General features: G+C 44.8%; 2 protein-coding genes across 4 annotated transcripts in view; one reads left to right on the top strand and one right to left on the bottom strand.

The window, feature by feature from the left end:
- Positions 1-2,148: 2,148 nt before the first annotated feature.
- CLEC17A (C-type lectin domain containing 17A) lies at positions 2,149-11,564 on the top strand. Its single transcript, XM_032303428.1, has 12 exons — positions 2,149-2,188; positions 2,332-2,412; positions 3,810-3,842; positions 3,929-3,979; positions 4,063-4,104; positions 4,293-4,334; positions 5,113-5,253; positions 5,339-5,401; positions 7,249-7,344; positions 7,553-7,704; positions 8,558-8,667; positions 11,175-11,564. The coding sequence occupies exons 1-12, from the start codon at positions 2,149-2,151 to the stop codon at positions 11,305-11,307; spliced, it is 984 nt and encodes a 327-aa protein (XP_032159319.1). The 3' UTR covers positions 11,308-11,564.
- A 7,899-nt stretch (positions 11,565-19,463) lies between these two features.
- Positions 19,464-26,995, bottom strand: part of ADGRE3 (adhesion G protein-coupled receptor E3) — a 49,505-nt gene continuing 41,973 nt past the window's right edge. For all 3 annotated transcript variants that reach the window (XM_032313571.1, XM_032313561.1, XM_032313578.1), the window contains 6 exons: positions 26,609-26,844; positions 25,841-25,907; positions 25,531-25,622; positions 23,598-23,766; positions 22,217-22,312; positions 19,464-19,660 (listed from right to left, as the gene is read on the bottom strand). In XM_032313571.1, the coding sequence (XP_032169462.1) occupies positions 19,652-19,660; positions 22,217-22,312; positions 23,598-23,766; positions 25,531-25,622; positions 25,841-25,907; positions 26,609-26,844 (669 nt within the window). In that variant the 3' untranslated portion in view covers positions 19,464-19,651. The remainder of the gene's footprint in view (positions 19,661-22,216; positions 22,313-23,597; positions 23,767-25,530; positions 25,623-25,840; positions 25,908-26,608; positions 26,845-26,995) is intronic.

Genomic DNA, 26,995 nt, shown 5'->3' on the forward strand with positions numbered 1-26,995 from the left:
ATCAGTGGGCTGGGGGTGACTCTACTGTCCTGAAGTCTAAAACATCAGGAGGTGCCTTCACTATATGCCTGACACCTAGGCTGGGATGACTTGAAGTCTGGCCTCAGCTTGGACTATTGAGTGGGTTGCCTTGATGTGGCTTGGGCTTCCTCACAACATGGTGGCAAGGAGTGTGCGTTCTGACAGCTAGGTGGAGGCTGCATACCAGCTATCACTTCCACTACATTCTGTCGGTTATAAGAGAATCACTAACATCATCCCAGATTCAAGGGGTGGGGGTGGGGAGAACAGGACTTTACTTCTTTTAATTAAAAACATTTTTTAAAAAAGTAGGTTGTACACCCAACATGGAGCCCAATGTGGGACCTGAACTCATAACTGTGAGATCATAGACCTGAGCTGAGATCAAGAGTTGGGTGCCCAAGTGACAGTAGTCCCTGGACTCTACCTCTTGACGGAGTGGCAAGGCCACTTTGCATAACAACATGTAACACAAAGAGATACTGTTGTAGCCTTCTTCTTCTTTCTTTTAAAAAGATTTTATTGTTTTATTTGAGAGAGGACACAGCGAGAGAGGGAACACAAGCAGGTGGAGTAGGAGAGGGAGAAGCAGGCATCCCCCTGAGCAAGGAGCCTGATGCAGGGCTTGATCTCAGGACCCTGAGATCATGACCTGAGCCAAAGGCAGACGCTTAATGACAGGGCCATCCAGGTGCCTCTGCTGCCATCTTCTAAAAATTCAATTTGCCAGAGTCATGGAATGAGAGAAGAGAGGACTGATGCATGAGCCTGAGGCCGCTGGCCCCAAAGGCTGATGGCGGTCCTCTGGAGAAGCACAGGCAGGCTACCCTCTTGGGAATAGTTCTCCAAATGGCTCCAGCCTGGTTATTCTACCGCCTTCACTTGGCTCACAGGAAACTCCCACATCCGTGCTGAACCCAAAGAAGCAGCCACTCTTCTTGTAGACCTTCCCCCCAAGTCCATGCTTTTGCTTCTTGCTGTTTTAGATATGAATCAAAACCTCATCCCTTGCATTACCCATGGGGTGAACAGACTTTTGTCTTTAATTTTCACTTTTTAAATAACTTCCAGTCAATGTCAAGCTCAGGGTGAAAAACTTGCTTTTGCAAGTTCTGTGTATATGACAGTGGTGACTGGCCCCCACTGATCCTTACATCCTGTTGTGAACACCCTCGTGCTGTCTCCCGCCATGACTCTGAGCTGGTCCGTGTGAAAAGAATAGTAGAGGATATAGTTTGTGACTTGGGTGGCTAAATCATGAAAGGGCTCAATGGCGTCCATCTTGGCCTCTGCCACACTGTGGGGGATGCTCAACCAGCCCTCTGGAGAGCACTTCATCTTGGAAGCAGATCCTTCAGCCGGAGCCCAGCCGTCAGAGACCCAGCCCCAGGGAGCCTCTTGACTGCATATGAGAGGTCCCGAGGCAGAACCACGCAGACAAGCTACTCTTGAACTCCAAGCCACAGAAACTGTGAAATAATACGTGCTTGCTGTCCTTACGGTGAAATAATACGTGCTTGCTGTCCTTACGCAGTCAGAGAGAAACGAGCCAGTGTCCTTTGAGCTCACTGTGGAATGCGGGAGTACTTAGCACCTATCACGTCCACATTTTGTTGCAAATGTCACTTCCAGGAGACCTCTCTGTATCTTCTTGATATCTCTACATTGGCCCCTATCTTATCGCATTACTCCATTTTATTTTTAAACAGTGCTTAAGTGACTGCTGGAAATAAAATAAAAAACCAAACCGTATTTGTTTATTTCTATGTTTAGGCTAGTTCAGTGTCTGTCTGTCTTGTCTTGATGGAAAGTTCTATGAAGGAAGGAGCTTATCCATCTTTTCCACCCAGGGCCTGGTGCTTGAATGCAGGGGTTGCTGTCATTGTCACATTTGTGCATGAATCCAAACTGGGAAAAAGGTGTATGAATGTGTGTGTGTGTGTGTGTGTGTGTGTGTGTGTGTGTGTGTGTGGTTTGGGTGGTTCCCCTTAAGGTGGATTTGCATGTACTTGACTTTTGATGAAAAAGGGAACTGAGAGAAGCCACAGGCACCTGAGCAGGAGGCATAGGAGGCAGAAGCTGTCCATCCCTGGCTCTGCCTCTTAGGATCCTGTGTTAGCTGCAGCCATGTACATGTATACCAACTCTGGGGGCCAGTACCTGCCAGGTATGGCCCTGGCCAGGTTTGACCTGGGGGTCAGGGATGGTTGGGACCCAGATTATAGTATTCCCCACCCTGTGGCTGGAAATGGGGGCCTGAGGGGCAGAAGAGGGAATGGGCTGGACTCTCACCTGCTTTTCCTCTGGAAGGGACCAGAGAGGAGGAGGAGGATGACGGTGATGACTATGAGAATATGGCGCCACCCTACAAAGACCTTCCTCCCAAGCCAGGTAAGATGACTTCTCTGAGGCCAGGGTGAAGGAATGTGTGTTTCATAGCCTGGGGAAATCAGGGTCCCCAGAGGATGTTAGCTGGACATTATGGACACACAGTGAGCCTCCTGTGTACGCAGCTCATGCCAGGCACTATGTTGGTGGGAGTATCTGTGTCTCTGGCTGCCCTTGAGGATCTCTCTGTTTGAGGGGAGAGACAGTTCTGGGCACAGCCTCAGGGGAGCAGGTCTGAGAAGGGAGGGACAAAGAGAATGGGGAAATCTCCAGGGGGAATTGAGTGTTGGGAGGATTGGCCACAGAGGAGGGGCTATTAGAGTGGGACTTGAGGTATGAGTTGGAGTTTGTTAGGAAGAGATGTCCAGTAGAGAGCTGGTGGGTTGTAAAGGTCCTGAGACATGAAACCTAGTGTTTCATAAAACTGTGAGTGGGCCAGTGGCTCCCCAGCATCCTTGCATTCACATTCTGGGCCCAGATTGACCTAGATCTTAGACTTGGGTGCTTCGTGCCTGGACCGGGACTCAACAAGAATCTGATTAAGTGGGTATAAAAGTGAAGGCTTTGTGGTTTCCTCGAGCCAAATCCCACTAGGGCCTCTGAGGGTTGACTGTGCTGTGCTGGTGTCCTTGAAGAGGGGCCATTCTATGTGGGGTGGGGTGCTGCATCCTCCACTTCTTAATCCAGAATCAGACCAACCTGGGAGGTCCCTAGGCACCATGGGGCTCAGACAGAGGGAGGAGGTGAACTCGCCTGGCTGTTTATCTGTCTCCCGGGTCCCACTTGGTACCAATACAGTTCTCAAACCCACCACCAAGATGACTTCACCATCTGACCGTCAGTAGTACTCCTTCCCCAAAGTTAGCCTCCTCCCCATCTCTAATTGCAGCCCTATCTCTACCCCATCTTTATTTCCAAATCCAAAGTCATCACCCTACTCCAGCAGAACTAAAACCTAACTGTAACTTCTTCCCCCTAACTCAGTGCAACTCCAGTCCCAATCTTTATTTCCATCACATCCTGACTCACAACCCTACTGCCATGTCCATCACTGTCCCCAGCCCATCTTCAACCCCATTCTTATCCCAACCATAGCCTTGACTCCAACACTAGCCCAAACTCACCTGTCTTTAACTTAAGGTAAACAGTTGTCCCAGTTTGCCCAGGAATGAGTGATTTCCTGGGATGTGGGACTTCAGTTTTAAAACTGGGCAAGTCCTGGATGATCCAGGATGGTTGGTCACTCTGTCTTAATCCTGTCCCCATCCCTACCCTCAATTCCATTCTTATGCTCAACCCTATCCCTAGCTTTCCATTTCATCCCAGTCCTGGTTCCATCCCTGCCTCTGATACGTTTCCGACCCTCATGCCAGCTCTAATCCTGAACTTCTCTTCTGCAGATTCAATGGCTCCACCCAGGCCTCCGAGGGCAGGTGAGCTGGGGCTGGGGGTACAGGAGACCAGTGCTGGCTTTGTCCTGCTCTGGGCCTGAGCAACCATTCTTCCCCCTCCCCCCCAGGAAATAAAACGGAGAACCCCCCACCTCCCTGCAAGTCCCCAAAGATCAAAGGTGAGAATCTAGGGCTGGGGTCTTTTGGCTTACCTGGATGAAGCCCTGGTCTGCATAACCATTGTCTTTCTGACCTCTTCTAGGCCTGGACCTCACCCCTGTCCCCCGAACATCTCCTCAACTGGGTGAGCAGTGGGAAGACCTTTTAAGAAGCCTGAGAGGAGACACCTGGAAGTCTTCCCTTCAGTTCTCCAATTCTGATTAGAGAACAAATCAGATGGGATGAGGGAGGTGTTGATCTTGGAAGACAGAGTCTTTCAACAGCTTTTTTCCCCAGCAACTTTGAATCAACCTTTTCCCCCCTTTCTCCCAGGTGTCAGTCTGGAGCATCCTCCGTTCCAGCCATCCCTAGCTAGTAAGTCCTCATGTCCTCCCTGTGGATCCCTATCTTCCCTCTCATGGTCGCATGTATGCTTGAGTCAGACCTCTAGCCACAGAGGGAGACCCTGGGGGCAGAGAAATGTGTCCTTTCAGAAGCTCCTCCCCTCTGAGTCTAGACCAGACCCCGAGGGATGCAGGGTGCCTGACTGATAATTTTTAGGTTCCACCTCCTACTTGCATAAGGTATGGGAAACAGTCTCTGCCTCTGAAGCAAAGGTCCTAGAATGGGGAGCAGCTTGGACAGGGGCTGCTGAAGAGTATAAGAAAAGCATCATAAATGTTTGAAGCAGTGGGTCCAAGTAATACATGACCTCTCCAAGCCCTCAGGTTACTTATTTGCAAACTGGGAATAATAATTACATCTGTGTCATAAGGATCCAATAAGATAACAAGGATGTGACAGGTTTCTTGGCATACAGTAAGTTCTCTTGAGTGTTCTAGGTTAGGTTGTAGTTGTGTTAGGTTATGGTGATGGTGCTGGATTTGGAAATGGAGATAGGAATGGAGATGTGGCTTCATTTGGAGATGGAGAGGGGCTATAATTTGGAGAAGGGGTGGCCCCAGAGCACAGTAAGTGCTCTTCTGGGCTTCTTCACAGTTCTTTTCCCCTGATCCTCTCTTGCTGACCGCATCTGATGATACAGTCATGACCATGGATCTCTGTCTGTCTGCTTTTGGAGAGAGGATCAAGTGTCTCTTCCTCACTCTCTGAAGCACTAATACTGGTCTCTGTCTCCATCCTCATCCCCCAGTAACTCCAGTGTCCCAGCTCAGTCAGAAGTCCAGGTGTTCTGGATGCTGTCAGGAGGAGAGACTGGTGGTGTACCTGTGCCTGCTGGTGGTGGTGTCCCTGGTCCTGGGCTGCACTGGTCTGGCTGTGACCCTGATTAAGTGTGAGTAGGAAGAGGATGGGGCATGGGGAGAAACTGAGCATTGATCATGGGAGGACTTAAGCCCAAGATGGATTCTTCCTCGTAGACCAGGAGATGGTAGAAGAGCTGAAGATATTAACCTTTCAGCAGATGACATGGCAAGCAAATGGTAAGTGGTTCCAATTGTCCCTTCATCCCACGCATATTGAACACTCAATGTGAGTCCTCAAACCCAACTCCAAGACCACTTCCAGTCCCATCTTTGCCAAGGCATGTGTTAGGTTTTGGGGCATAGGTAGGGTAGTGAGCACCTCAGGCCCAGATCCTGTTCTTGTGGAGTGTGTGGTGTGTGTTTGTGCATGTGAGTCTGGACCTCTACCATCCAATATGGTGGCCATTAGTCTTGAGTCACTGGCTATTGAGCTCTTGCAGTGCAGTCATTCTGAACTGAGATGTGCTGTAATTGTGAAATACACACCAATGTCAAAGACTTGCTACAAAAAAGAATGTAAGATATCTTAACAATATTAATAACAAGAATCTTTAATATTGATAACTCATTGAAATTATACTTTGGATATATTGGGATAAGTAAAGAAATAACATTGAAATTAATTTTGCCTGATTCTTTTGACTCTTTAAAAACATGGCCATTAGAACATTTAAAGTTATGTATGTGGTTTATATTTTATTTCTGTTGGACAGCACAGTCAGGTATTGAAAACCATTTACCAAATTATCACTCAAATGAGTATAAAATTTCAATCTTTTTAAAAAAAAAAGGTGCCTAGGTGGCTCAGTGGGTTAAGCCGCTGCCTTTGGCTCAGGTCATGATCTCAGGGTCCTGGGATCGAGTCCCACATCAGGCTCTCTGCTCAGCAGGGAGCCTGCTTCCCTATCTCTCTCTCTCTCTGGCTGCCTCTACGTCTACTTGTGATTTCTCTCTGTCAGATTAATAAATAAAATCTTTAAAAAAATGAGTATAAAATTTCAAATCTCAATGAATTGGCCAAAGGAAAATCATTCTATTAAAAAAAGTCTAATTAGGGATCTTGACATTATCTTTGGCAGGTTCAATAAGGGCTTCCCTAGGGAAAGAGTGCTATAGTTGAGTGAGAGAAGAGAAAAAATTGATCAAGTGAGATGTTGAGGGCTTCAGGTATATGCAAAGGCCCAGTGGTAGGAGGCAACATCATAAGTACAAGGGAGGAGGATGGTGGCTTGAATGAGAGTTGTGGCTATGAGGATGAAGAGAAGTGGGTGGAGCAGGAAGTTTTTAGGAGGTAAAAGTGACTAGACCTGGAGATGGACAGGAATGGCAGTGAGTAAGAGGGAAGGGTGTCAAGCTGGAAGAGGGCATGTTTGTGTGGGAGTGGGGAGAATACACACATTAGTTGTAGCAAAGTCTTCTGGGTTGACATGGCCTTCACCATGTTTGTTGAAGTCTGAAAATTGTTCCATTCTATGTGCATGCCTTCTCTGAACATCTCAGATCAAGCCACTGTTTGCTCAAAACCTAGTGATGGCTTCTCACTGCCCAGAGTCCAACACGAAACTCTTGGCTTAGCATTCAAGGACCTGGATATCGGACCTCACCCTATTTTAAGCTTTAGCTCCATGAGGTTCACCTTGATGTCTACCACAGCAGCCTTCCCCAAAACACTTGCCTCTGTACCTTGGCTTCCAAGGTGGTGCCTGCCTGTGGAGCCTCCCTCTTCTGTTCACAGATACTGAGTCACCATCTCCCTCCAAAACCCAACTCCTCCAGGAAGTCCACCATCTCCACTCTTCCCCAACTCCCAGAGATCAATGCCTCCTAGGCATTGATCGAGGACCACTCTAGGACCCTCTCTAGGCACTGCACATGTCATTTTGAGTTCTAGCACCACTTACTAGAAAGAGGGTGCAGTGGGGAGCACTGATCTTGCTTGTGTCTTGTGTGTTTGCAGTCATTGGTGGGTGGGTGGGTAGATGGGGATTTGGGTTTCTAACCTTCCAGCCTATCTCTGCTAACAGTGACTGGCATGGCAGGGATAGCTGGCCTGAAGAAAGACATTGACCACATAAGAACTAACACCAACCAGTCCCTCCGAGAACTACGGGGGTTATTAGGTGAGTGGGACTTGGGGAACTGCCCTGAGATGGGGGGCATGACAGAGCTGGCACATTGCACAAATCCATGGGGTGACTCACACTGCCGTCTATCTGAATGGTGCTACCTGGAGTTGAGCAGTACACAGCCTGCACAACTTTATATGGCACACCATGTACATGACCCTGGCTCTGGGGCCATTCTGACAGCATTCTGTTCTGTCTCCAGATTGTACCAGGGTCACCTGCCCGGAGGGTTGGGTCCCTTTTGAGGGAAAGTGTTACTACTTCTCCCCAACCACCAAGTCATGGGATGAAGCCCGGAAGTTCTGCCAGGAGAATTATTCTCACTTGGTCATCATCAGTAGCTTTGCTGAACAGGTGATCTATCCATTCCAAGCCCTTGAGAATCATTGGGATTCACATATCCTTCCCTGGTCTGGATGGAGAGAAATTGGAATTGCTTTTGAGCCACTGAGACTTTTTTTAATAACAAGGTTGTGAGGACACGCCCTACTTGAGTTTAAATCCTGTTTGTGTTTCTTATGCTAAGTCTCAGTTTTTTCCTCTAACCTGGAGATAAAATAATGGCTATCTCTTAGCACTTTCTATTCTCCATGCTCTATTCCAAACATCTTACATCTTACATTAACATAGCTACAACCCTGTAGGTTAGGGTGTGAGTCAGGAGAGGTTATGTTGTGCTAAAGTAACACAGTCCCCGTAGCTCAATGATGAAAATGGAAGAGGCAACTCTGAACGCTTCCACTTACTTGTACTCAGAAAGCAAGTCACATGGGTCCTCCTATGCTTTTAGGTGGTAGGAAAATAGTTCCACCCGTGGAGGAGAATTGGCATTTTGTAAGCAGTTGCAATGATTTGAGGCTACCATGGTTAGATAGCAAAATGCTTTGTACATAGTACATATTATTTGTACTTTACAGATGAGGCAACTGAGGCACAGTACATTTAAGAAACTTGCCTGTGGTCATTTACAACTAGTGAGTGTCAGAGCTGGGATTGCATCAGAGCCCAGATGTTTGCATGGTTTATCTTTCCCCATCATTTTATTTTATGTGTGTCATCATTTTCAAGTGGATTTCTTGTAGACAGAATATAGTTGGATCTTGTTTTTTAAATTCAATCTGACAATTTCTAGCTCTTCGTTGGTGTTTTTAGACTACTTATATTTGATGTCATTAAACTGATGGCTGAATGGAGTTTGTACTTGCAGAACTTTGTGGCTAAGGCTCATGGCTCTCCACGGGTATACTGGCTGGGGCTGAATGACAGGGACCGTGAAGGGGACTGGAAATGGCTGGATGGGTCACCTGTCACTCTGAGGCAAGTATTGAGGGCTCTTGGGGTCTCTGCTCCCTGTAGGTCTTTGTGCAGTTAGAGCCAGAAGATTCTCTAGAATCCTAGGCGAGGGCGGATAGAGGAAGCCTAAGGGTGCTTTTTTGCGGATAGGGCTTCTGGTCCCGGTACCTTTTAAATTTTCCTCCATTGCAACATCTCCTTTTGGCACAACTGCTCACATACATCAGGTCCCCAGGCCAGCGGGTAAGGGGGAAAAAAACAAAGGAAGGGTGGTGACAGGGCAGGAGGAAGAGGAAGTTTTTGATATGCCAAGAGGATGAACAGGATTTCTGTGTCTGTCTCTGACTCTCTGGACTTTACATACATTAACCCATTTGTTTAATCTTTTTAATAATCCTGTAAGGAAAGTACTGTTATCAACTCCATTTTATTTTTATCTTATTTCTTGTCATTTTCCATTTTCTTATCATTATCTATTTTCAGGATGAGGAGACTGAGGCACAGAGAGGTTAACCAACCTACCTCGGGTCAGAGAGCTAGCAGGTGGCACTGCCAACCAACGTATCTTTAAAGTCTATACTCTTAGCCATTATACTTTACTTTTTCAAGGAGTGTATGTATTTGTATTTTAAGTAAATGTTAACAAGCTGCCCCTCATAGTGGTTATACAAATTTATTCTTTCACTGGCTTCACTACGCTTTTCTTCTCCAAGAGCTCATCAAGCTTTTGTAATTTTTGATAGCTTAATTATAGGTGAAAATGGAATCACAATATAGTATTAATTTGCATTTCTCTTATAATGCCTGAGAGGGGGTATCTTCTCATATGTTTAATAGCCACAGGTATTAACTTTTCTGTGACATGTTTATTCATATCATTGGCATATTTTTATATTGGGAATTAAAAAAAGATTTTATTTATTTGTCAGAGAGAGAGAGAGACTGCACACAAGCAAGGGGAGCGGCAGGCAGAGGGAGAAGTGGGCTCCCCACTGAGCAGGGAGCCCGACACAGGACTCAGTCCCAGGACTCGGGGATCATGACTGGAGCCAAAGGCAGACGTTTAACTGACTGAGTCACCCAGGCTTCCCTATACTGGGATTTTTTTCCTTATTGATTTCTAAGGACTCTTTATATATTAGAGATATTAGTGTCCTGATGGGGATCTCATTTTTTATTAAAGATTCCTGGAAGAATGGGGCACCTAGGTGGCACAATTGGTTAAACATGTGACTCTTGGTTTCAGCTCAGGTCATGATCTCAGGGTTGTGAGACTAAACACCCTGTTTGATTCTACACTCAGTTTGAAATCTGCTTGAGATTGTCTCTCCCTCTTCCTCTGCCTCTCCTGCTCATGCTCTCTCTGTCTCCTTCTGAAATAAATAAATAAATCTTCAAACAAACAAACAAACAAACAAACAAACAAACTTCCTGGAGTAAGGCACCGCTCTGTGAATAGAGAAGGCAAAGTGTGATGCTGTGGGTGCTCAGCTCAGACGACTCGTATGGGCTGGTGCAGCCCTCCCCCAGCAGGGGGCACTGACTGCTAAAGGCTCAGGGTTATGCTCTCTAGAGAGTTGTCCAAAGGGAATGGGGGGCCTGCTTAGCTAGAAGGTCACTCCACTCCCAGTGGGGTCAGCCCATAGCCAATGAGAGAAGCCTGGATCCCTTGTCACACACTGAGATAACTCGTGGTGCTATTCCTATTCCCGAGCTCTCTGTTGAATCAGGCTGGGGCTAGATCAGACTGAACCCACATCCCAGCTCCACGCCCCCTCCTGCCTCATCCTGCTTCTCCCAGTCCTCTCCTGAGAACATCCCTTAATAAATCCCATGCACCTAAATCACCAAATCAGGCTCTGCTTTAAGGGAATGTGATCTAAGACACTACAATACCTGGAAGGTTGGGAGGATTGCAGGGGCGAAGGAAGGATTCTTTGTAAGAGGCAGAAACTGACCAGATGTGGGAAAGGGATTCAGGAGCAGGAGATTAACCCCTGCGAGCGCGGGAGGTGGGGCTGGGTTAAGGCGGACAAGCTGGGGTGAAGGGGATCATGTGGTAGCTTCAGGTAATTCTGAAAAGCTGAAGAGATTATTAGGATGGAAGAGACGTGAACCGTGAAGGCCTTTCCTCCTCTCCCCCGCCCCCACCATATTCTTTCTTTTATTAATAGACTTTGTTTTTTACAGAAGATTTGAGCAGAAGGTACAGAGAAATGTTTCCTATGTTCCTTCTCTCCTGCACACAGTCTCCTCTATTATTAACCCCTTGCATTTTGTGTGGCACATTTGTTACAAGTGATGAACCAATATGGATACATTATTATGAACTAAAATCCATCGTTTACATTAGGGTTTACTCTAAGTGCAGTGCATTTTACTGTTTTTTTTTTTTTTTCCCTTCATTCTACTGGTTTTGACAAATGTGTGACATCATGTATCCACTGTCACAGTATCACATATCATGCTCTGAAAACCCCCCTGAGCTCCACCTATTCATCCCTCCCCATGCCCACTTTTCCTTCCTCCAGCTTTTGGGACCCAGAGGAACCCAACAACCTCTTTGATGAGGACTGTGCCAGCATGAACAAAGGTGGCACCTGGAATGACCTCTCTTGTGACAAGACTACATACTGGATCTGTGAGCGGAAATGTTCCTGTTGAACCTCACCGCTGAGGGTGGGTGTGACTCTTTATCCAGTGCTCCTTGGCTCTTAGGGGTGAGAACCTTCTGCCCTTCCACGGAGGACCACCTTTCCATGAGCCGACATGGATATAGCTAAGATGGAACCAGGAGCTTGGATATTGCAAGGCCCCTTGGGTGCAAGTGAGAGCATTTCTATGGTGAGGATTTGAGGGCTTGTTATTTTTTGTTTCTAATATTTTATTTATTTATTTGGGAGAGGCAGTGAGCAAGAGAGAGTGCACACAAGCAGCAGCAGAGGCAGAGGGAGAAATAGACTCCCCTGCTGAGCAGGGAGCCCCACACTGGGCTTGATCCTAGGACCCTGGGATCATGACTTGAACTGAAGGCAGACACTTGACTGAACCACCCTGATGCCCATGGGCTTCTTCAATAGGATGGTGTCTTAGTTTGTCAGATTGCTGCACCAAAAAACTAAACTGGGTGGCTTATAAACAACAGAGATTTATTTATTGAAATTCTGGAAGCTGGGACGTCCAAGATCAAGGTATAGTGTGTAACGAGGGTCCATTTTCTGACTCATAGATGGCCACCCTCTTGCCATGTTCTCTCATGCTGGAAGAGGTGAGAGCTCTCTAGGGTCCCTGTTATAAGGGCACAAGAATTCTACCCCCATGCCCTAATCACCTCCCAAAGGCCCATCACACTGTGGGTTCAGATTTGACAAATGAATTGGGTGAGGACCCATAATGCAGTCTGTAGCAGGTACTTTACTGGAGAGGGACGAGGTCTTAGAAATTGTCTCCCAAGTTCTGGGGCCTGAGGAAACTCACCAAGTCCCTGATCATGGCTCTTAGGAAGCAGTGCTGGCCTGGGGGCTCTGGGTCTGACAATGACTGAGTTGGAGCTGAAAACTCCCTGACTCCTCTGGACCGTGGTGTGCCTGGACAGGGCTCCCAGTAGGAGAGCCTGTCTGATGTGGAGCAGCTTCTGGGAAGCAGATGGGGAAAAATTATTCTTGACAGGCAACTTTCTCAAGGTCTCAGGTGCGGTTTGCCCAACCTATGTGGCAGAATCAGGCCTCTGCCAAGATGTGTCCTATGAAACTTCTAGAAAGGCAGACCAGCTGAAAGGCAGGACTGCGCCCAGTGTGTGGTCAGATTCCCAGGACTGAGCAGAGCTATCTACCCGCCTGTACCTTTAGACTGTTTGTCATTTGTAAAGATCTTTGAGGAAGTAATTCACTTGGCTTCTGAGCAGACCTTGCTGGGCTATCAGCTCTTGCAATGTTAGAACTCAAAATGTCAGCTCACAGTGTGGTCCTTGGCCACTGTGTTGGTTTTCTGGGACTTTCATAATAAAGCACCACAGACTGGCTTAAATGAGAGGAATTTATTGTCTCACTGTTCTGGAGGCTGATGTCTGAGATCAAGGTGTTGAAGAGCTTGGTTTCTGGTGAGGCGTCTCTCCTTGACTTCTACATGACCCTCCTCTCCCATGTCTTCACACGGACTTCCCCTTGTCTCTATCTGTGTCCTAATGTCTTCCTTTTATGGAAGGTCATATCAGATTAGGGCCCATTGTAATGACTTCATTTTCATTAATTACCTCTTCAAAGACCCTACCTCAAAATACAGTCATATTCTTGACATACTGGGGTTAGGACTTCAACACATGAATTTTGGGGGAGATGCAGTTCAGCCTCTAATACCCACTAGTTGACTGGTGCTCCTCCAGCGATTATGATAATGAGAAGCACCCCCTAGGGGGCTGGTACTATCCTGCCGCTGAACAGAAGTCGACATGGAAATCCCCTTTGGACAATCCCAGAATTGTATCCAAAGGTAGATTGACATTCTCCAAACTGATCAATTTATTGATCAACAACTATCCTTGATGACTAGAAGAATTCTTGCATTGACTGAGAGCCGGGGATCATGGCAAGGAGGTTCTGAGCAGAGGGGTGGTGGGGGGAGGTTAGCATTCACCTCATTTCCTTGTCTCCTCCCACCTCCAATGCCCCAACTCACCAGTACTGAAACTAGCCCCCCAAGTAGACTACAGACTGCAGAGTGGGTGGGCATCCTGTTCTAAACCGTCTACCCAAGGGGGCCATTGGTCCAAGTGACTGTTTATCTGGGTCAGGGGAAGTTTCTATGTCTCAGAAGAGGAAACTTCATCTTCCCCCAGTGTGTTGAGAAATGGGGAAATGGGGTTGTGGTCACATCTTTGAGTCATGCTGTGGGCGTTCCACAGTGGAGCTGGTTCAAACCTATCTCCCTTCCACATCTCTCATGATTGTCTAATTTTGGGTAGAGAGATACATGTGAAGGAGGTTCCTTTACCACTTTGGGTCCAGGAGAGCAAAGGTTGGGCATTCTTGGTAGATAAAAATAACAAAAACCACAGTTTATCAAGCATGTATGGTGTGCTAGATAGACACAACAGCTCCCACTGAATCTTCACAATGACTCTGTGAGGTTGGAACAATTACCAACCCCATTTTATAGCTGGGGAAACTGAGGCTTGCCCATTGTCATTTTTTTTTTTTGTGGGTTTTACCTGGGCTAAAACAACCCATGAATATATTTTTTTAATTTTTTCAATTTATTTATTTTCAGAAAAACAGTATTCATTATTTTTTCACCACACCATTTAGTGAATATGTTGCAGAGCTGTTATATGGACTCAGTCTGTGCCTACAGTACTTGATATCTTTCTGCACCATATGCCGCCTTTCAAGGGACTGTCTGTAAACCTGAATTATTCCTGAGACTCCAGTCTTGTCGCTCTTATCTTGGCTGGCACTTTTTTTTTTTTTTAAAGATTTTATTTATTTATTTGACAGAGAGAAATCACAAGTACACTGAGAGGCAGGCAGAGAGAGAGAGAAGGAAGCAGGCTCCCCGCTGAGTAGAGAGCCCGATGCGGGACTCGATCCCAGGACCCTGAGATCATGACCTGAGCCGAAGGCAGCGGCTTAATCCACTGAGCCACCCAGGCGCCTATCTTGGCTGGCACTTATGGGAAGGGACAAGTGTGGTGGTGTGGTGGAACAGACATCCTGGGCTGAGGTAGGAGACTAGGAATGGAGTTCTGGGTCTACTGATAATAATCTGTGTGGCTCTCCTGGGACTATTATGATAATGCGGGTGAGAGAGGAAAGGGACCAGCTAGGAAGAAATTTAATCCATTTGAAGATAAAGCTAATGGGGTTTGTGGATGGATCAGATAATGGGGTGTGAAAGAGAGGAGTAAAGAATTACCCCAGGGGCACCTGGGTGGCTCAGTGGGTTAAAGCCTCTGCCTTTCAGCTCAGGTCATGATCCCAGGGTCCTGGGATGGAGCCCTGCATCAGGCTCTCTGCTCAGCAGGGAGTCTGCTTCCCTTCCTCTCTCTCTGCCTACCTGTGATCTCTGTCTGTCAAATAAATAAATAAAAATCTTAAAAAAAAAAACGAGAATTACCCCAAAGTTTTCAACTTAATCAACAGGAAAGATGGAGTTATTATTATCTGGAACTGAAGAAGAAAAAAATGCTTATGAACACATATATTTATTTAGTAATTTAAAAAAGTATTTATTTATTTATATGTCAAAGAGAGAGAGAACAAGAGAGTGAACACAAGCAGGGAGAAGAGCAGGCAGAGACAGAAGCAGGCTTCCCTCTGAGCAAGGAGCCTGCTTCCGGACTCAATCCCAGAACCCTGCGATCATGATCTGAGCCAAAGGCAGATGCTTAACGACTGAACCACTCAGGCGTCCCCGCTTATTTAAATTTTTTAAAAAAGGGATTTATTTATTTAGAGAGACAGAAAGTATACAAGCAAGCAGGGGGGAGGGGCGGAGGGAGAGAGAGAGACCTCAAGCTGACTCCCTGTTGAACTTGGAGCCCAACACAGGGCTCAATCCCAGGACCTTGGGTTCCTGACCTGAGCTGAAATGAAGGTTCAGATACTTAACCTACTGAGTCATCCAGGTGCCCCCATACATTTATTTATAAAGTTTTTAAATTTTTAATTTTTTAAAAGATTTTATTTTTATTTATTTGACAGAGAGAGAGAGATCACAAGTAGACAGAGGGGCAGGCAGAGAGAGAGAGGGAGAAGCAAGCTCCCCGCTGAGCAGAGAGCCTGATGCGGGGGCTTGATCCCAGGATCATGACCTGAGCCGAAGGCAGAGGCTTTAACCCACTGAGCTACCCAGTTGCCCCAATTTTTTTTATTTTTAAGTAATCTCTACACCCAGTGTGGGGCTCGAAGCCACAGCTCTGGGATCAAGAGTCACATGCTCTGCCAACTAAGCCAGCTGGGTGCCCCTGAAGGCATTTAGATTTAGGTGGTTCATGAACTCTTGCTGAAGTTCAAGAATGGAATCTTGTGTACAGCAGATGTGGTGGTCATGGCATACTTAGGTCCTTGATCCTCACATTTTCAGCTCCTTCTAATGGCCAGCATTTGCCACCAGAGTCCTCCTGTTCTGGCACATGGCAAGTGAGAAGTGCCAGCAGAGAAATGCTTTCTGGAAGAGCTCTCAACCACAGCCTGGACTCTGTGTACACATCCCCCAGCTCCCTCACCCCTGAGGTGAGATGAGTTTGAGGTGTATCCCCTGTGCTTACCCAGAGCCTCCCCCACCCCAACCCCGGGATTGAACTTTCATTGCCTACTGTGGTAGCCTGCTCAATAACAAATCTTTGAACACATCTTGTACTGGCTGCCTTTCTTTCCCTGACTCACTTCTTCACCCTCCTGCTGGTGTTTCCTGGGGTTATCTCCAAAATAAACTACTTACACTTGAATCCTTGTCTCAGTGTTTGCTTTTGGGGGAACCCAAATTGAGACACTCTGGAACAGGAGAAGACGGGCTTGTGTTGTGGTTTTGGTTTGCCTGGGATGGAGGGGTTCCTGGGACATGGGACTCTCATTGTTAAAGATGGCAAGTGCTGGGCAGACTGGGATGAGTTGACCGCCCTTACAGGATAACGCAATCCCAGGAAAACCAAGAGAAGAGAAAGCTTCCAGAAGAAAAGGGGATCATGCATATGCAGATCAAATCATAATATTGTACAACTTTTATCTGTTAATTAAAATGGGGAGTGAGGAGATTGGGAAGCAAGGAGGTGCCAATGAATCTGGAAAAAAAAAAACCCTGGAAAAAATAAAAATAAATCTGGAAAACCTGGAAAAAATTCTTGATTATAAAATAAAGAGGACAAGTGGAGTCAACTGTGACCCAAATGTCAAGTTAGAAGAGAATGAGAAACCTCCACCCTTAACACTGAGGACGCATTTGGGAAGGTGAGCCATTCCTGGGTGTGTTGGAGGCAGAAATGAGACCATAGTAGCTGAGCAGTGAGGGGGTGGGAGGAAGTGGGGACAGCAGAGCATAAACAACTTTTCTAGAATTTTGACTGTGAAGAGAGAGGCAGAGGGGGAGAGAGAGAGAAAGGGAGAAAGAGAGGTAATTGCAGCAGGGAGGATTTTTTGGGTAGAAGGAACTAGAATGCCTGCCTCCTACTCCTCCCAACCCCGTATTATTCTCATGTCAGATCTCCTGGGACTCTCAGACGAAGTTTTTTTTCCTTCCTAATTTTCGTCTTTTGGCATTTTGCTATTTGCTTCGAGAGATTTCTTCCACGTGGTCGTCTTCTAATGAGGCTCCTGACAGTGACCACACTCTTCTTTAATTCAACCAGAAAAATTTCCCTTTTTAATTATTCCATTTTTGTTTAGTTCCATAAAGCGTTTTGGTGCTGTACTCAAATCTCCTTATGTTCTTATCTTAATGAGTTCAATTCTTATTGGAATTACCTTGTTTTAAGTTGTCTACCTACTCCCGCAGCTCTGTTTGATAGGTGTCAGTTATACTGGTCCATCCTTTTTCCACTTGCTAAGACCCCTCAATGTTGTCATTTCTTTTTGGGGCTCAAACCTGGGGGTTGAGAACTCTTAAGCAGGGGCAGCTTCTCAAGCTTCTCTTGGAGACAAGAGGGATCACACACACACATGGGGAGACACACACACACACACACACACACACGGGATTGCTGCTGGCCTATCCCAGGAGGTCCATGGACCCCTGTGTGCCAGACTCTTCCTGGAATGATTGGTGTCTAGTCTTCAGTCTAGAGAACTCTTCAGCTTATCTTGGGACTCTCCACCTGGTGCACAGTGGAGACATTTCAACCCCAGATTTTCCTTTGGGGATCCCCCAGAGATATGACCCTCATTCTTACCCAGCTGTCATTGGTCCCAGAAGACTTCTGCTTCAAAGATATGTTAGTGTAGGGTATAGAGAGGAATTGAGAAATGTACAAGTGGCCATTTGAGAAACATCTATTGTTTCTCTTTCTTTAGCACAGGAGCCAACAAACTATAGCTTGGTTGTGGGGGGGGGTGCGTCAAATCCTGAGTGCAGCCTGTTTTTGTATGGCCAGTGAGCTAGAAATGGTTGTTACATTTTTAAGGGGAACTCACACACATATATACCTTGAAAAGTCAAAGATATCTGTTATTTGGCCTTTTGCAGAAAAAGTTCCCTGACCTCTTTTTAGCATATTTAAATACCACTGGGAGAACCAGGAGAGAGGACGTCAGAGAAGGGAAAGACTCAAGACAGAGCGAGGAGGTACCAGTGGAGAAAGGTCCCCAAACAGGCAGGAGGGGATGAGCAAAGTATAGATGGAAGGATTAACCTTAAACAAGAGGAGAGAGTCCTTTGCTGTTGTAGAAGAATGGAAGAGAGGACTATGGGCATTGACTTGAGGAAAGGAAGCAAGGGTGGGTATGGATGTGGATATTTGTAAAGAATATTAGGAAGCTGAGGTAGTGTCCATCAGCTGGTGTTTATTATCTCTGTGAAGTAGGAGACAAGGTCTTCTGCCTCACATAAAGAGAAAGGTGATGAGGATTGAGGGAGGAAGTGAAAAACTGTAACCTTCCATGAGGGGAAGTTGACTAAGGATAAGAAGAGCAAGTTCCAGGTAGCACGGAAAGTCTTGTTTAGATCAGAAAGCACATATTTATAATAACTCCAAGATGAGTGAGTCTGGGATCTCACTGCCCTGATGGAGAAGTGCTTAAGAGATGTGGTTTGTTCATAAAGAAGGATGCTTTGGACTGCAAGTGCCATTACCTGACCCAAAGTGGCTTAAAAATAAGGGCTTGATAGGAGAGATAGGAGGAGGAAGTCCAAGGTTTGATTGAGCTGCTCAACAATGTCATGAAAGCCCAGATTATTTTCATCTTTTCACTCTTCCATCCTCAGTATTTACATGGTACCTTCTCTCCAAGCATATTATTGTGTAACAGCCCCAAACAGGAAGACATGAGCAGGCTTTTCTTGATTTGTCTTTGTTTTTATCAAGGAGAAAAAGTATTTTCCAGTAGGTATTTCTTATATCTCATTATCTAGAATTGGTCCAAATGCACCCATCCTACAACAATTTCTAGGAAATAGGAATATAGTCTCTGTGGTTAGTTTGGGCTAGGGTTTCTTGGCCTCAGCACTACTGATGTTTAGGGATTGATAATCCTTTGTTGTGTGTATGTAGGGGCTGTCTTGTGCCTTGTAGGAGGTTTAGCATCATCCCTGGCCTTTAGATGCCAGTAGTCTTCCCCACCTTTATTTAGTCATGTCAACAAAAAATGTCTCCAGACATTGTCAGATGTCCCTACTGGGGGGATCACTTCTAGCTGAGACTAATTGGGCTTAAACCAATCTCATCTGGTCCCCGTGTCCAAGCATATTGCTGTCCCAAGTCTGCAAACAACGATGGTTCTGTTAATAAGGAGCATATGTTTGGTGGAGACCGCTGGGCAGATAATCTGCAGTCCTGCCATTGTTGGATTGTTTCTGGATTGAGGTGTTTCCAGGTAGTTATGGAATCAGAATGAGGGATCAAGGTGTTGAAAGTATGGAAGAAAATCATTTGACATGGTTGATCATGAGATTTAGCCTGTATAAGAAAGGAGATAAATCTGATGGTTTGGGTGAAACTGATGGTCTGAAGGATTGGATGAGTTTAAAGAGCAAGGTCAGGATGAGTGAGTGTAAGAATGTGAGGAAAGGCTTTGGAAGGGGCCTCCTTGTGTACAAAACATCAAGGGAGTATTTGCCCATTATTTGGGCATCCAGGGACAAGAACTGGCTGAACACATGACAGTGAAGAGAAATCCAATGAAATACACATTTATTGAGAGCACAACATTTCAGGAAGTAAAGGCTAAATCTTTCCCTTCCAAGGATGACTTCCATAATAATTTCCCTTGTCTTCTTCAGCTTTATTCCTCACCATGCCAATCAGATCCTGGGGTGTGACTTTCCACGTGGAGTTGAATGTTCTAGTCTGAATATTTTCTCTTCACTTGCTCTGGAAAAACATCCGCCCACAGAAGGTGTTTAGATTAAACGTAGATGTAAGGATGAAACAAAACAAACCACCACCACCAACAAAAGAGAGAGAAAGAGCAGAACTGGAAGAATGTTACCGAAGGGGTAGGTTCTTTGCTGACTCAATACCATTCACCAAATAGACAAACAACAAAAACAGTATTTGATGGCACGCAGGTGATATATTCAATGGCCAGAGAGCAGCAGGGGGAGAGCTTATGTTCTGAAGGCACCTTTTCCCCAATTAGGTCATTGTTAGGGTTTTATAGGGTTTGGGTAATTAAGGGACTGGTAAGCAAGCTGATTTGGGGTGGGGAGCTTTAAGGGAGGGGGAAGAGGTTTCTAGGAATCAGAGTGCCACCTCTGTTTTCTTAAATGAGCACAGTGGGGTCTGTCCTGTTGCTGGTGGGTGTGTTTTTTGTTTTTACAATTAGATGGTAATGATCTTGGGGTCATTTGGAGGGTTAACATGGCATCTGAACTGGATCAGACTGATCAAAAACTGGGTTATTATGGCTTGTTCAGAGTTTGTAAGTCCCTAGTGACAAGAGCTCCATCCAGCATTCAAGGATGACACGATCTAGCATTTTGGAATCCTAGGTCAGGTGTGGACTTTTGCAGCTTATATGGGAGGACTTCTCAAAAATCCCAGATGAAGAATTCTTTTTATAAAATTTCAGGCACCGTATCCTGCTCCAGAATTTAAGTTGGTTTTTGTCTATGAAGAAAGTCCCATGAAGGCAGAGACTGTGTTGGTCTTGTTCCTTTTGTAGGTCCGTTGCCTACTACAGTGTCTTGATGCATTGTAGAACTCAACAAATATAGTTTTTAACCACCCACATGTTACAGCTTGGTTTAAAATCCCCAAGTCCCACAAGAAAATCAGTACCTCCTACAGCAACTCATGAAGATAGAGGTTCTTGGCCTGGTTGAGGAATGAGTCATTGTATGCGGACAGTCCAAAGCTATCATTCCCCTCCTACTATTTATGGTTCATTCACAGAACTCCCTGCCCAGTCAAACATGACCTTGTCCACAAACAATATTGCCTGGTTACACAACTGGCCTTTCAAGGTTAGTAAGTTTCTAGGGAACAGAGCTCGAAATTTATACCAAGGGCAAATTTGTCCATAGAGAGTGAAAGGATTTTTTTTTTTAAGCTTTTTAATCATATCCTGTGCCTAGAAAAATAAAAGCTTAAGAAGTTCTTTTAATTAAAGTGAGTGTTATATCAAACTAATCAATCATTGAACTGCATCAAAAACTAATGATGTACTACACAGTGGCTAACTGAACATAATAAAAAATTCAGATACAAATATAAAAAATTAAAGTGAATGTATTTCTTACAGTTAATTAATATATATTCCCCTTTCAAAGATACAAGCATCTTATTCAACTTCCACAATGTTAAGTAATGATAATAAAAAATCTCCAGTTACTGGAGTGCTGGAAGCTTTGGGAATTATTTTGGATTATCTGAGATGTCTTTCAAAGGTCACAGTCAACAGCCAGCACCTTTTACAATTTTACTCTTATTGGGAATGATTAAACTTTATATTTATAAAATTTTTTTCTGATTGCTTGACATGCCCTAAGTCTTTTTTTCCTGGTCATGTTTTCCTTTTGGTCCTTTTTCAAAGATTTAGAATGAATTTTCCTTTCTGTCCTCCAAATAGTGATAGATAAGTTTTTAGTGACTCAGTATTTCCAATGCTGAGAATATCACACACTAGCTCAAGGAAAGTAGAAGACAATATTTTGGAAATTTCTCAATTTTGTTCATTTTAAAAACAACACATTCTAAAACTCCTTGGCTTGCAGATGTAGTGGGTGTACACATGGGAGTATACAAATGAGACTGGGAAAATTTTTATGGATTATGAGTTTTGGATCCCAACTTACTCATCTAGGGGCATGCCTTCTTAAAGAAGGATATTTTCTCATTTTTTCAAAAAGATAAATAAAGGACCACTGTAGAGAGGTACAAGGTAGTGCATTGAGCTCAAGTTATATCAATGGAAGAATGGATGGATACCAGCCATTGAGTTCCACAGAGGTCTTCTTTCTAACAGGACCATATCCTTTCCCAGGAAGGTGATTCCATTATTCCTTATAATTATGTAAACAGCTGGGGTGGGGTCCCTCTCTTTTCTATGGTACCTACCAATCCCACTGGGCTTATATTCACCTCTCTACGGGATAGCAGGATTTCAGAGGATGATGTCCCCTGTGCTATGTCAGAGATTGTACGTCTCCCCCACAGAAGATTCTACTTTAGATGGTAGTGGCTGGTGATAGGTCTTCCCCTGTTCCTTTGTATGACAAAAATATATACATAAGCTAGCTTAAACACTATCAGTGATCAGGGAAGAGTCACTGAGGAACTATACAGTGAGAATGGGGAATGCAAGTCAGATAATCAGGAAGAGCTCTTTTCCATTCCCTCTAGGTAAGGGAGCTCATACTAAGACAGGGAGAGGGGATTTGGGGTGTTGGGGGGAGAAGCATTAGAGTAAGTCACAAGCCCTCTTACTTCAATGGGTTTTGAGTCAGCGCCAAACTTGGTGGAAAGTGTATAAGCCTCAGACTCAGATTTAGATTTCGTGATCTCTCCAAACCACTTTCGGACCTGGAACATCAAAGAAAATACTGGAATCATTTTTGTTAACATCAGTGAAGAGAAAAACCAGTGAATCAGGAAGAGAATAAAGACATTATTAAAAAAAACCTTTCCCTACAACATGGGGTATATATGTAAAAAGGAATATTATTTATGGAGCCTTAGAAAGGAAGGAAATTCTGACACGGTCTACAACATAGATGAACCTTGAAGACATGATGCTGAGTGAAAGAAGCCAGGCACAAAAGGACAAACCCTGTCTGATTCTACATATACGAGATCCTATAATAGTTAAATTAGTTGAGTCAGAAAATAGAATAGTGTTTATCAGGGACTTAGCAGTGGAGAGTGGATAGAAGAATGGATATATGGATGGACAATGCGATAACAAATATAGCACAAAGGTAATCAAAGTGATTGGGATATATGTGTTCACTGCATAATTCTTTTAACTTTTTGGGTGCTTAAAAATGTGCATAATAACATGTTGGAAAAGTTAACTTATTATGTAATGCCATCATAGAGCTATTAAAACATATTAGTATGGAGAAAAAACTGTCACATGGAAATGTGTTTAAATTCATGTATTTAAGTGGTGTGGCAGATTATGGATTTCATTTCATTATGGATCTCAATTACTCACTCCTCTGTCATAGTATTACACCCTCAGGGTGGGTGGAAGTTTCTTTGCCCTTGACTTTGGGTTTAAACATATGACTTTCCTGATGAGTATCAGGAAGTGATGCAAGAAGGACCACAAGGCTTGAAATGGCCTTGCCTTGTAGGGCTTGTTTTCTTGTGATTCAGCTATTGTCATGAGAAGAACATTTCCTAGGTTGCTGCTCCCTTTCTGCCAAGCCTCAGGATGAGTCACAAGGAGCAGATCTGAACATGATCTGTGTTCTAGGGCCAAGCCAAGCTGAACCCAGACAAGATCAGCTGAACCTCAATCAACCTTCAGACTTGAGTATGAGAAAAGTAAATATCTGTGTTTTGGCTCCGGAGATTTTTTGAGGTCGTTTGTTACCCAGCAATAGGTGACTATTACAAGTGGGAAAGCTGAAGAAAGACATATTTCCTTGATGTAGCAATTATTTACTTTCTGAAAACTGGTCAGTCAATTGATGTATCTTACAATCAAGAACAGCTTAGAGTAGAGAAGATTGGAGAGTGTTTACACATGGCTCAGAGCTCCTATGAAAATTTAGAGAACATAGATTTAAATGTTCCTTAAAGCACATACCTCCAAATAGTTCTTAACTTTATGACAATAACAAAAGGGGTCATTGTTTACCTGCTGGCTGAGGAGGCAGTAGACCAGGAAGATGAAGACACCCTGCAGGCTGTTGATGATGGTGAAGAGGTAAGCCATGACGTGGGCAGCTGGACCCACCTGCAGGATGCCCAGGAACCAGGTGCAGCCCAGGATGAAGAGCTGAGCTGTCGCTTTCAGCGTCAGCATCCTGAGCAGAGTCATACACAACGATGTGAAAAAGCTAATAATGGCCACGGATACCCTATCATGTAGTCGCCAATGGTGAGGATTCTGGAGCAGGACTGGCTGGGTTTAAATCCAAGGCAGAACTAACAGGCTTGTGAACTTGGGCAAGTTAGTTGAGCTTTCTGTAACTCAGTTCCCTCATCTTTATAACATCTTTATAACCTTATTTCACAGGGTTGCTGCCAAGATTAAGTGGGATTTTGACATATGAAAAGCATTTAGGAAAGTATGCAGAACAAAATTAGTACATATATAAAGCATTCTAAAACTGGATGCTCGTCATCCCTCTCGTCATATCATTTATAGGTGAATAGACAGGGAGGCTTTTGAGGCAGAGGTGGTGCTAATTAACAATTACAATGGGTCAACAGGCCCGACTGTCCCAGGCAGACTCAGATATAAGGTCATCTTACTTATGTCTCTATATATCCCTAATTAGAATATATAGTAATACATAAGTGAGAAAAGCTAGTTGGAGAGCAATTCGCATAGTGTGACGCTATTGGGTGCATGCCCGTCTGTTCTACCGAAAATTCATAGCCCAGAATAAGGTCTGGGGAAAATATTATACATATCATACAGTTTGTTACCTCTGGCTTCCCTGAGAAGTGGAAGTAGCAAAGAAAAGAGGGAGTTAACCACTTTCAGATTTTACTTAATACATTTTAAAAACCTTTAAAAAAGGTTTAACAAATGCACTATTTTTGTGATTACGATGAAATCAACAACAAATTACATGTTCACATAAAATGAATGCTGCAAAATGAAAAGTCCTCATCATTCAAAATATCGTGAAATAATATCATGCAATATATATATATATATAATTTATTTATTTTTAAAATTTTTATTTCTTTTTAAAAATTTTTTATTTCTTTTCAGCATAACAGTATTCATTGTTTTTGCACCACACCCAGTGCTCCATGCAATCCGTGCCCTCTCTAATACCCACCACCTGGTTCCCCCAACCTCCCACCCCCCGCCCCTTCAAAACCCTCAGATTGTTTTTCAGAGTCCATAGTCTCTCATGGTTCACCTCCCCTTCCAATTTCCCTCAACTCCCTTGTCCTCTCCATCTCCCCTTGTCCTCCATGCTAGTTATACAAAATATATTTTAATCAAAATCCTTCCCAAACCTATTGCATCTTGTGTTATTTGACAGAAATTGCTGTTTTTCCCCCGTTCTCCTCTTCTTTGTTTTAGAGCTGGATGCTTCCTTTTTTTGAGTTGTACCGAGGACACATGGCTACCTGGTTAGAGACTACATTTTCTGGCCTGCCTTGAAGGTAGGTGTCACTGTGTGGTCCAGGTCTGGCCCTTGAGATACGGGCAGATGTGGAACATGCCCCTTCTTTCCATGGATGGGATACTGGCAAGAAACCTCCTGGGGAATGTGGAGCAACAAAACGGAAAGGACTCAGGTCTCTGGATTACTTTGTGGAGTCAAGCTTCCCCGCTAGCCCTGGACTGCTCAAGTCCGAACTGTGACATGCAAATGAAATAAACTTCTATTTCACTCTTTTTTAAGGGTCTTTTTTGTCACCAAAGCTTAGCCTGTACTACAGCTAATACAGCTTCTCATTAACCATGACCCTGGGAGATGGTAGTGGCTTTGCTAGTTCCTGAAATTTAGTTGTGGGTGTGTGTGTGTGGATATGTAGAAAGGACCAGTGGGGTGTAAGTAGAGAAAAGAGGGGATCAGAAAATACCATTTACCCCACCTTACCTTATATTCTGGATGGTTGACACTTCATTGTTGAGTGAGGAAAGTTTCCTTTTTAAAATCCAAAGGATCAGGAGAAAAATAACTAAATTCACCTGCAGGAATAACACAGCTCATGCAGAACACAAGTTAAAATAATGCACCATGTCTGCTGTAAACTGCACACAATTCCCACCTCCCTGCATGGGGGATTGAATTTGTAGCAGGTGGAAAATCAACTCATACAACTGAGAAAATGCATGCCCCTTAAGAATAAGGGGCACCCAGCATGCCTGGTGTTTCTTCTTCAGTTGGGAACAACACACTCACTCACACAGATAATGGCGCAGACAGGGCCAAGGAAACTCCAGATGAATCCCTGGTCCAGATTGAGCCAGCAGCTGGGAACAATGGGAAAAGGGGCACAAAGAAAGATCAGAGAAAGTGCATGAAATGAACACCTTTTCCTAATGCTTATCCAGCATCTCCTGATAATGTCCGTGGATTACAATGAAGGTTTTGCTTGTTCATTACCATGTGTTAAAGCTACACTAAACATTTTACGAGCATAGTCCTGCTGAGGTTTTTAGACCAGCATTGTGAGCGTGGGACCGTGGGGACAACTGTTACCCCCATTTTGCTAACAGGGACACTGAGATTTGAGGACTCAAGGTCCCAAGTTATGGGAAGGATGGAGCTCGGGGTTAACCACAAAATGTCTTCTTTCCAGAACCTTCCACACTCTTTTTTTTTCTAAAGATTGTATTTATTTATTTGAGAGCGAGAGACAGAACATGAGCAGGGGTAGGGGCAGAGGGAGAGAGAGAAGCAGGTTCCCCACTGAGCAGGCAGCGGGACACAGGACTTGATCCCAGGACGCTGAGGTCATGACCTGAGCTGAAGGCAGTCACTTAACAGTCTGAGCCACCCAGGCACCCTAAACCTTCCACACCCTTACTGCCATCTTTCTCTGCCTCTCCGGGAAAGAAGTTAGAGCTATTACAGCTGAGAGGAAAGGCGAATGGGTTCAACGTGGATATCCCAATCATTGTTAACACTGCCCTTAAAACCGTCCACAGCACAGGGTGAGAGTTGAGCTCACCGATCAGGTGTTCCATAAAGGTCAGACTTGATTACAGCAGAAATGGCCACAATTACAGCCGGGACTCCATAGCCCACGGGGAACATGAGCTTCTTCATGATCTTGCTCACGCTGGAGTAGTTGACCACCGTCAGGTTGCGAGCAGTGAGGAAGAGATTCAGACCCTCCAGCAGCATCCAGGTGAAGGAGGCCAGGTAGAGATAGTGTAGGGCACCCGCGATGATGGCGCACAACACCTGGGGAGGAGAATGGTGTCACCAGGAAGGATTGTCAGGGAGGAGAGTGGCCCTAAGACCTGTCCCATACCTTGCCATTGGAAAAACTCTCAGGATATGGTCGAGTTGTCAGGAGAGGGTTTGTCCTTTAGCTCTTTAGTCAATGTGAAAT

The sequence above is a fragment of the Mustela erminea genome, chromosome 1 (genome assembly GCF_009829155.1).
Source record: "Mustela erminea isolate mMusErm1 chromosome 1, mMusErm1.Pri, whole genome shotgun sequence".
Lineage (NCBI taxonomy): Eukaryota > Metazoa > Chordata > Mammalia > Carnivora > Mustelidae > Mustela > Mustela erminea.

Excerpts from the sequence above, each read along its gene's own strand:
- CLEC17A (XM_032303428.1), top strand. The coding sequence starts at position 2,149 with ATGTACATGTATACCAACTCTGGGGGCCAGTACCTGCCAG. Across the intron at positions 2,189-2,331 it reads TGGGGGCCAGTACCTGCCAG|GGACCAGAGAGGAGGAGGAG; the intron begins GTATGGCCCTGG and ends TTCCTCTGGAAG. Across the intron at positions 5,402-7,248 it reads GATGACATGGCAAGCAAATG|TGACTGGCATGGCAGGGATA; the intron begins GTAAGTGGTTCC and ends CTCTGCTAACAG.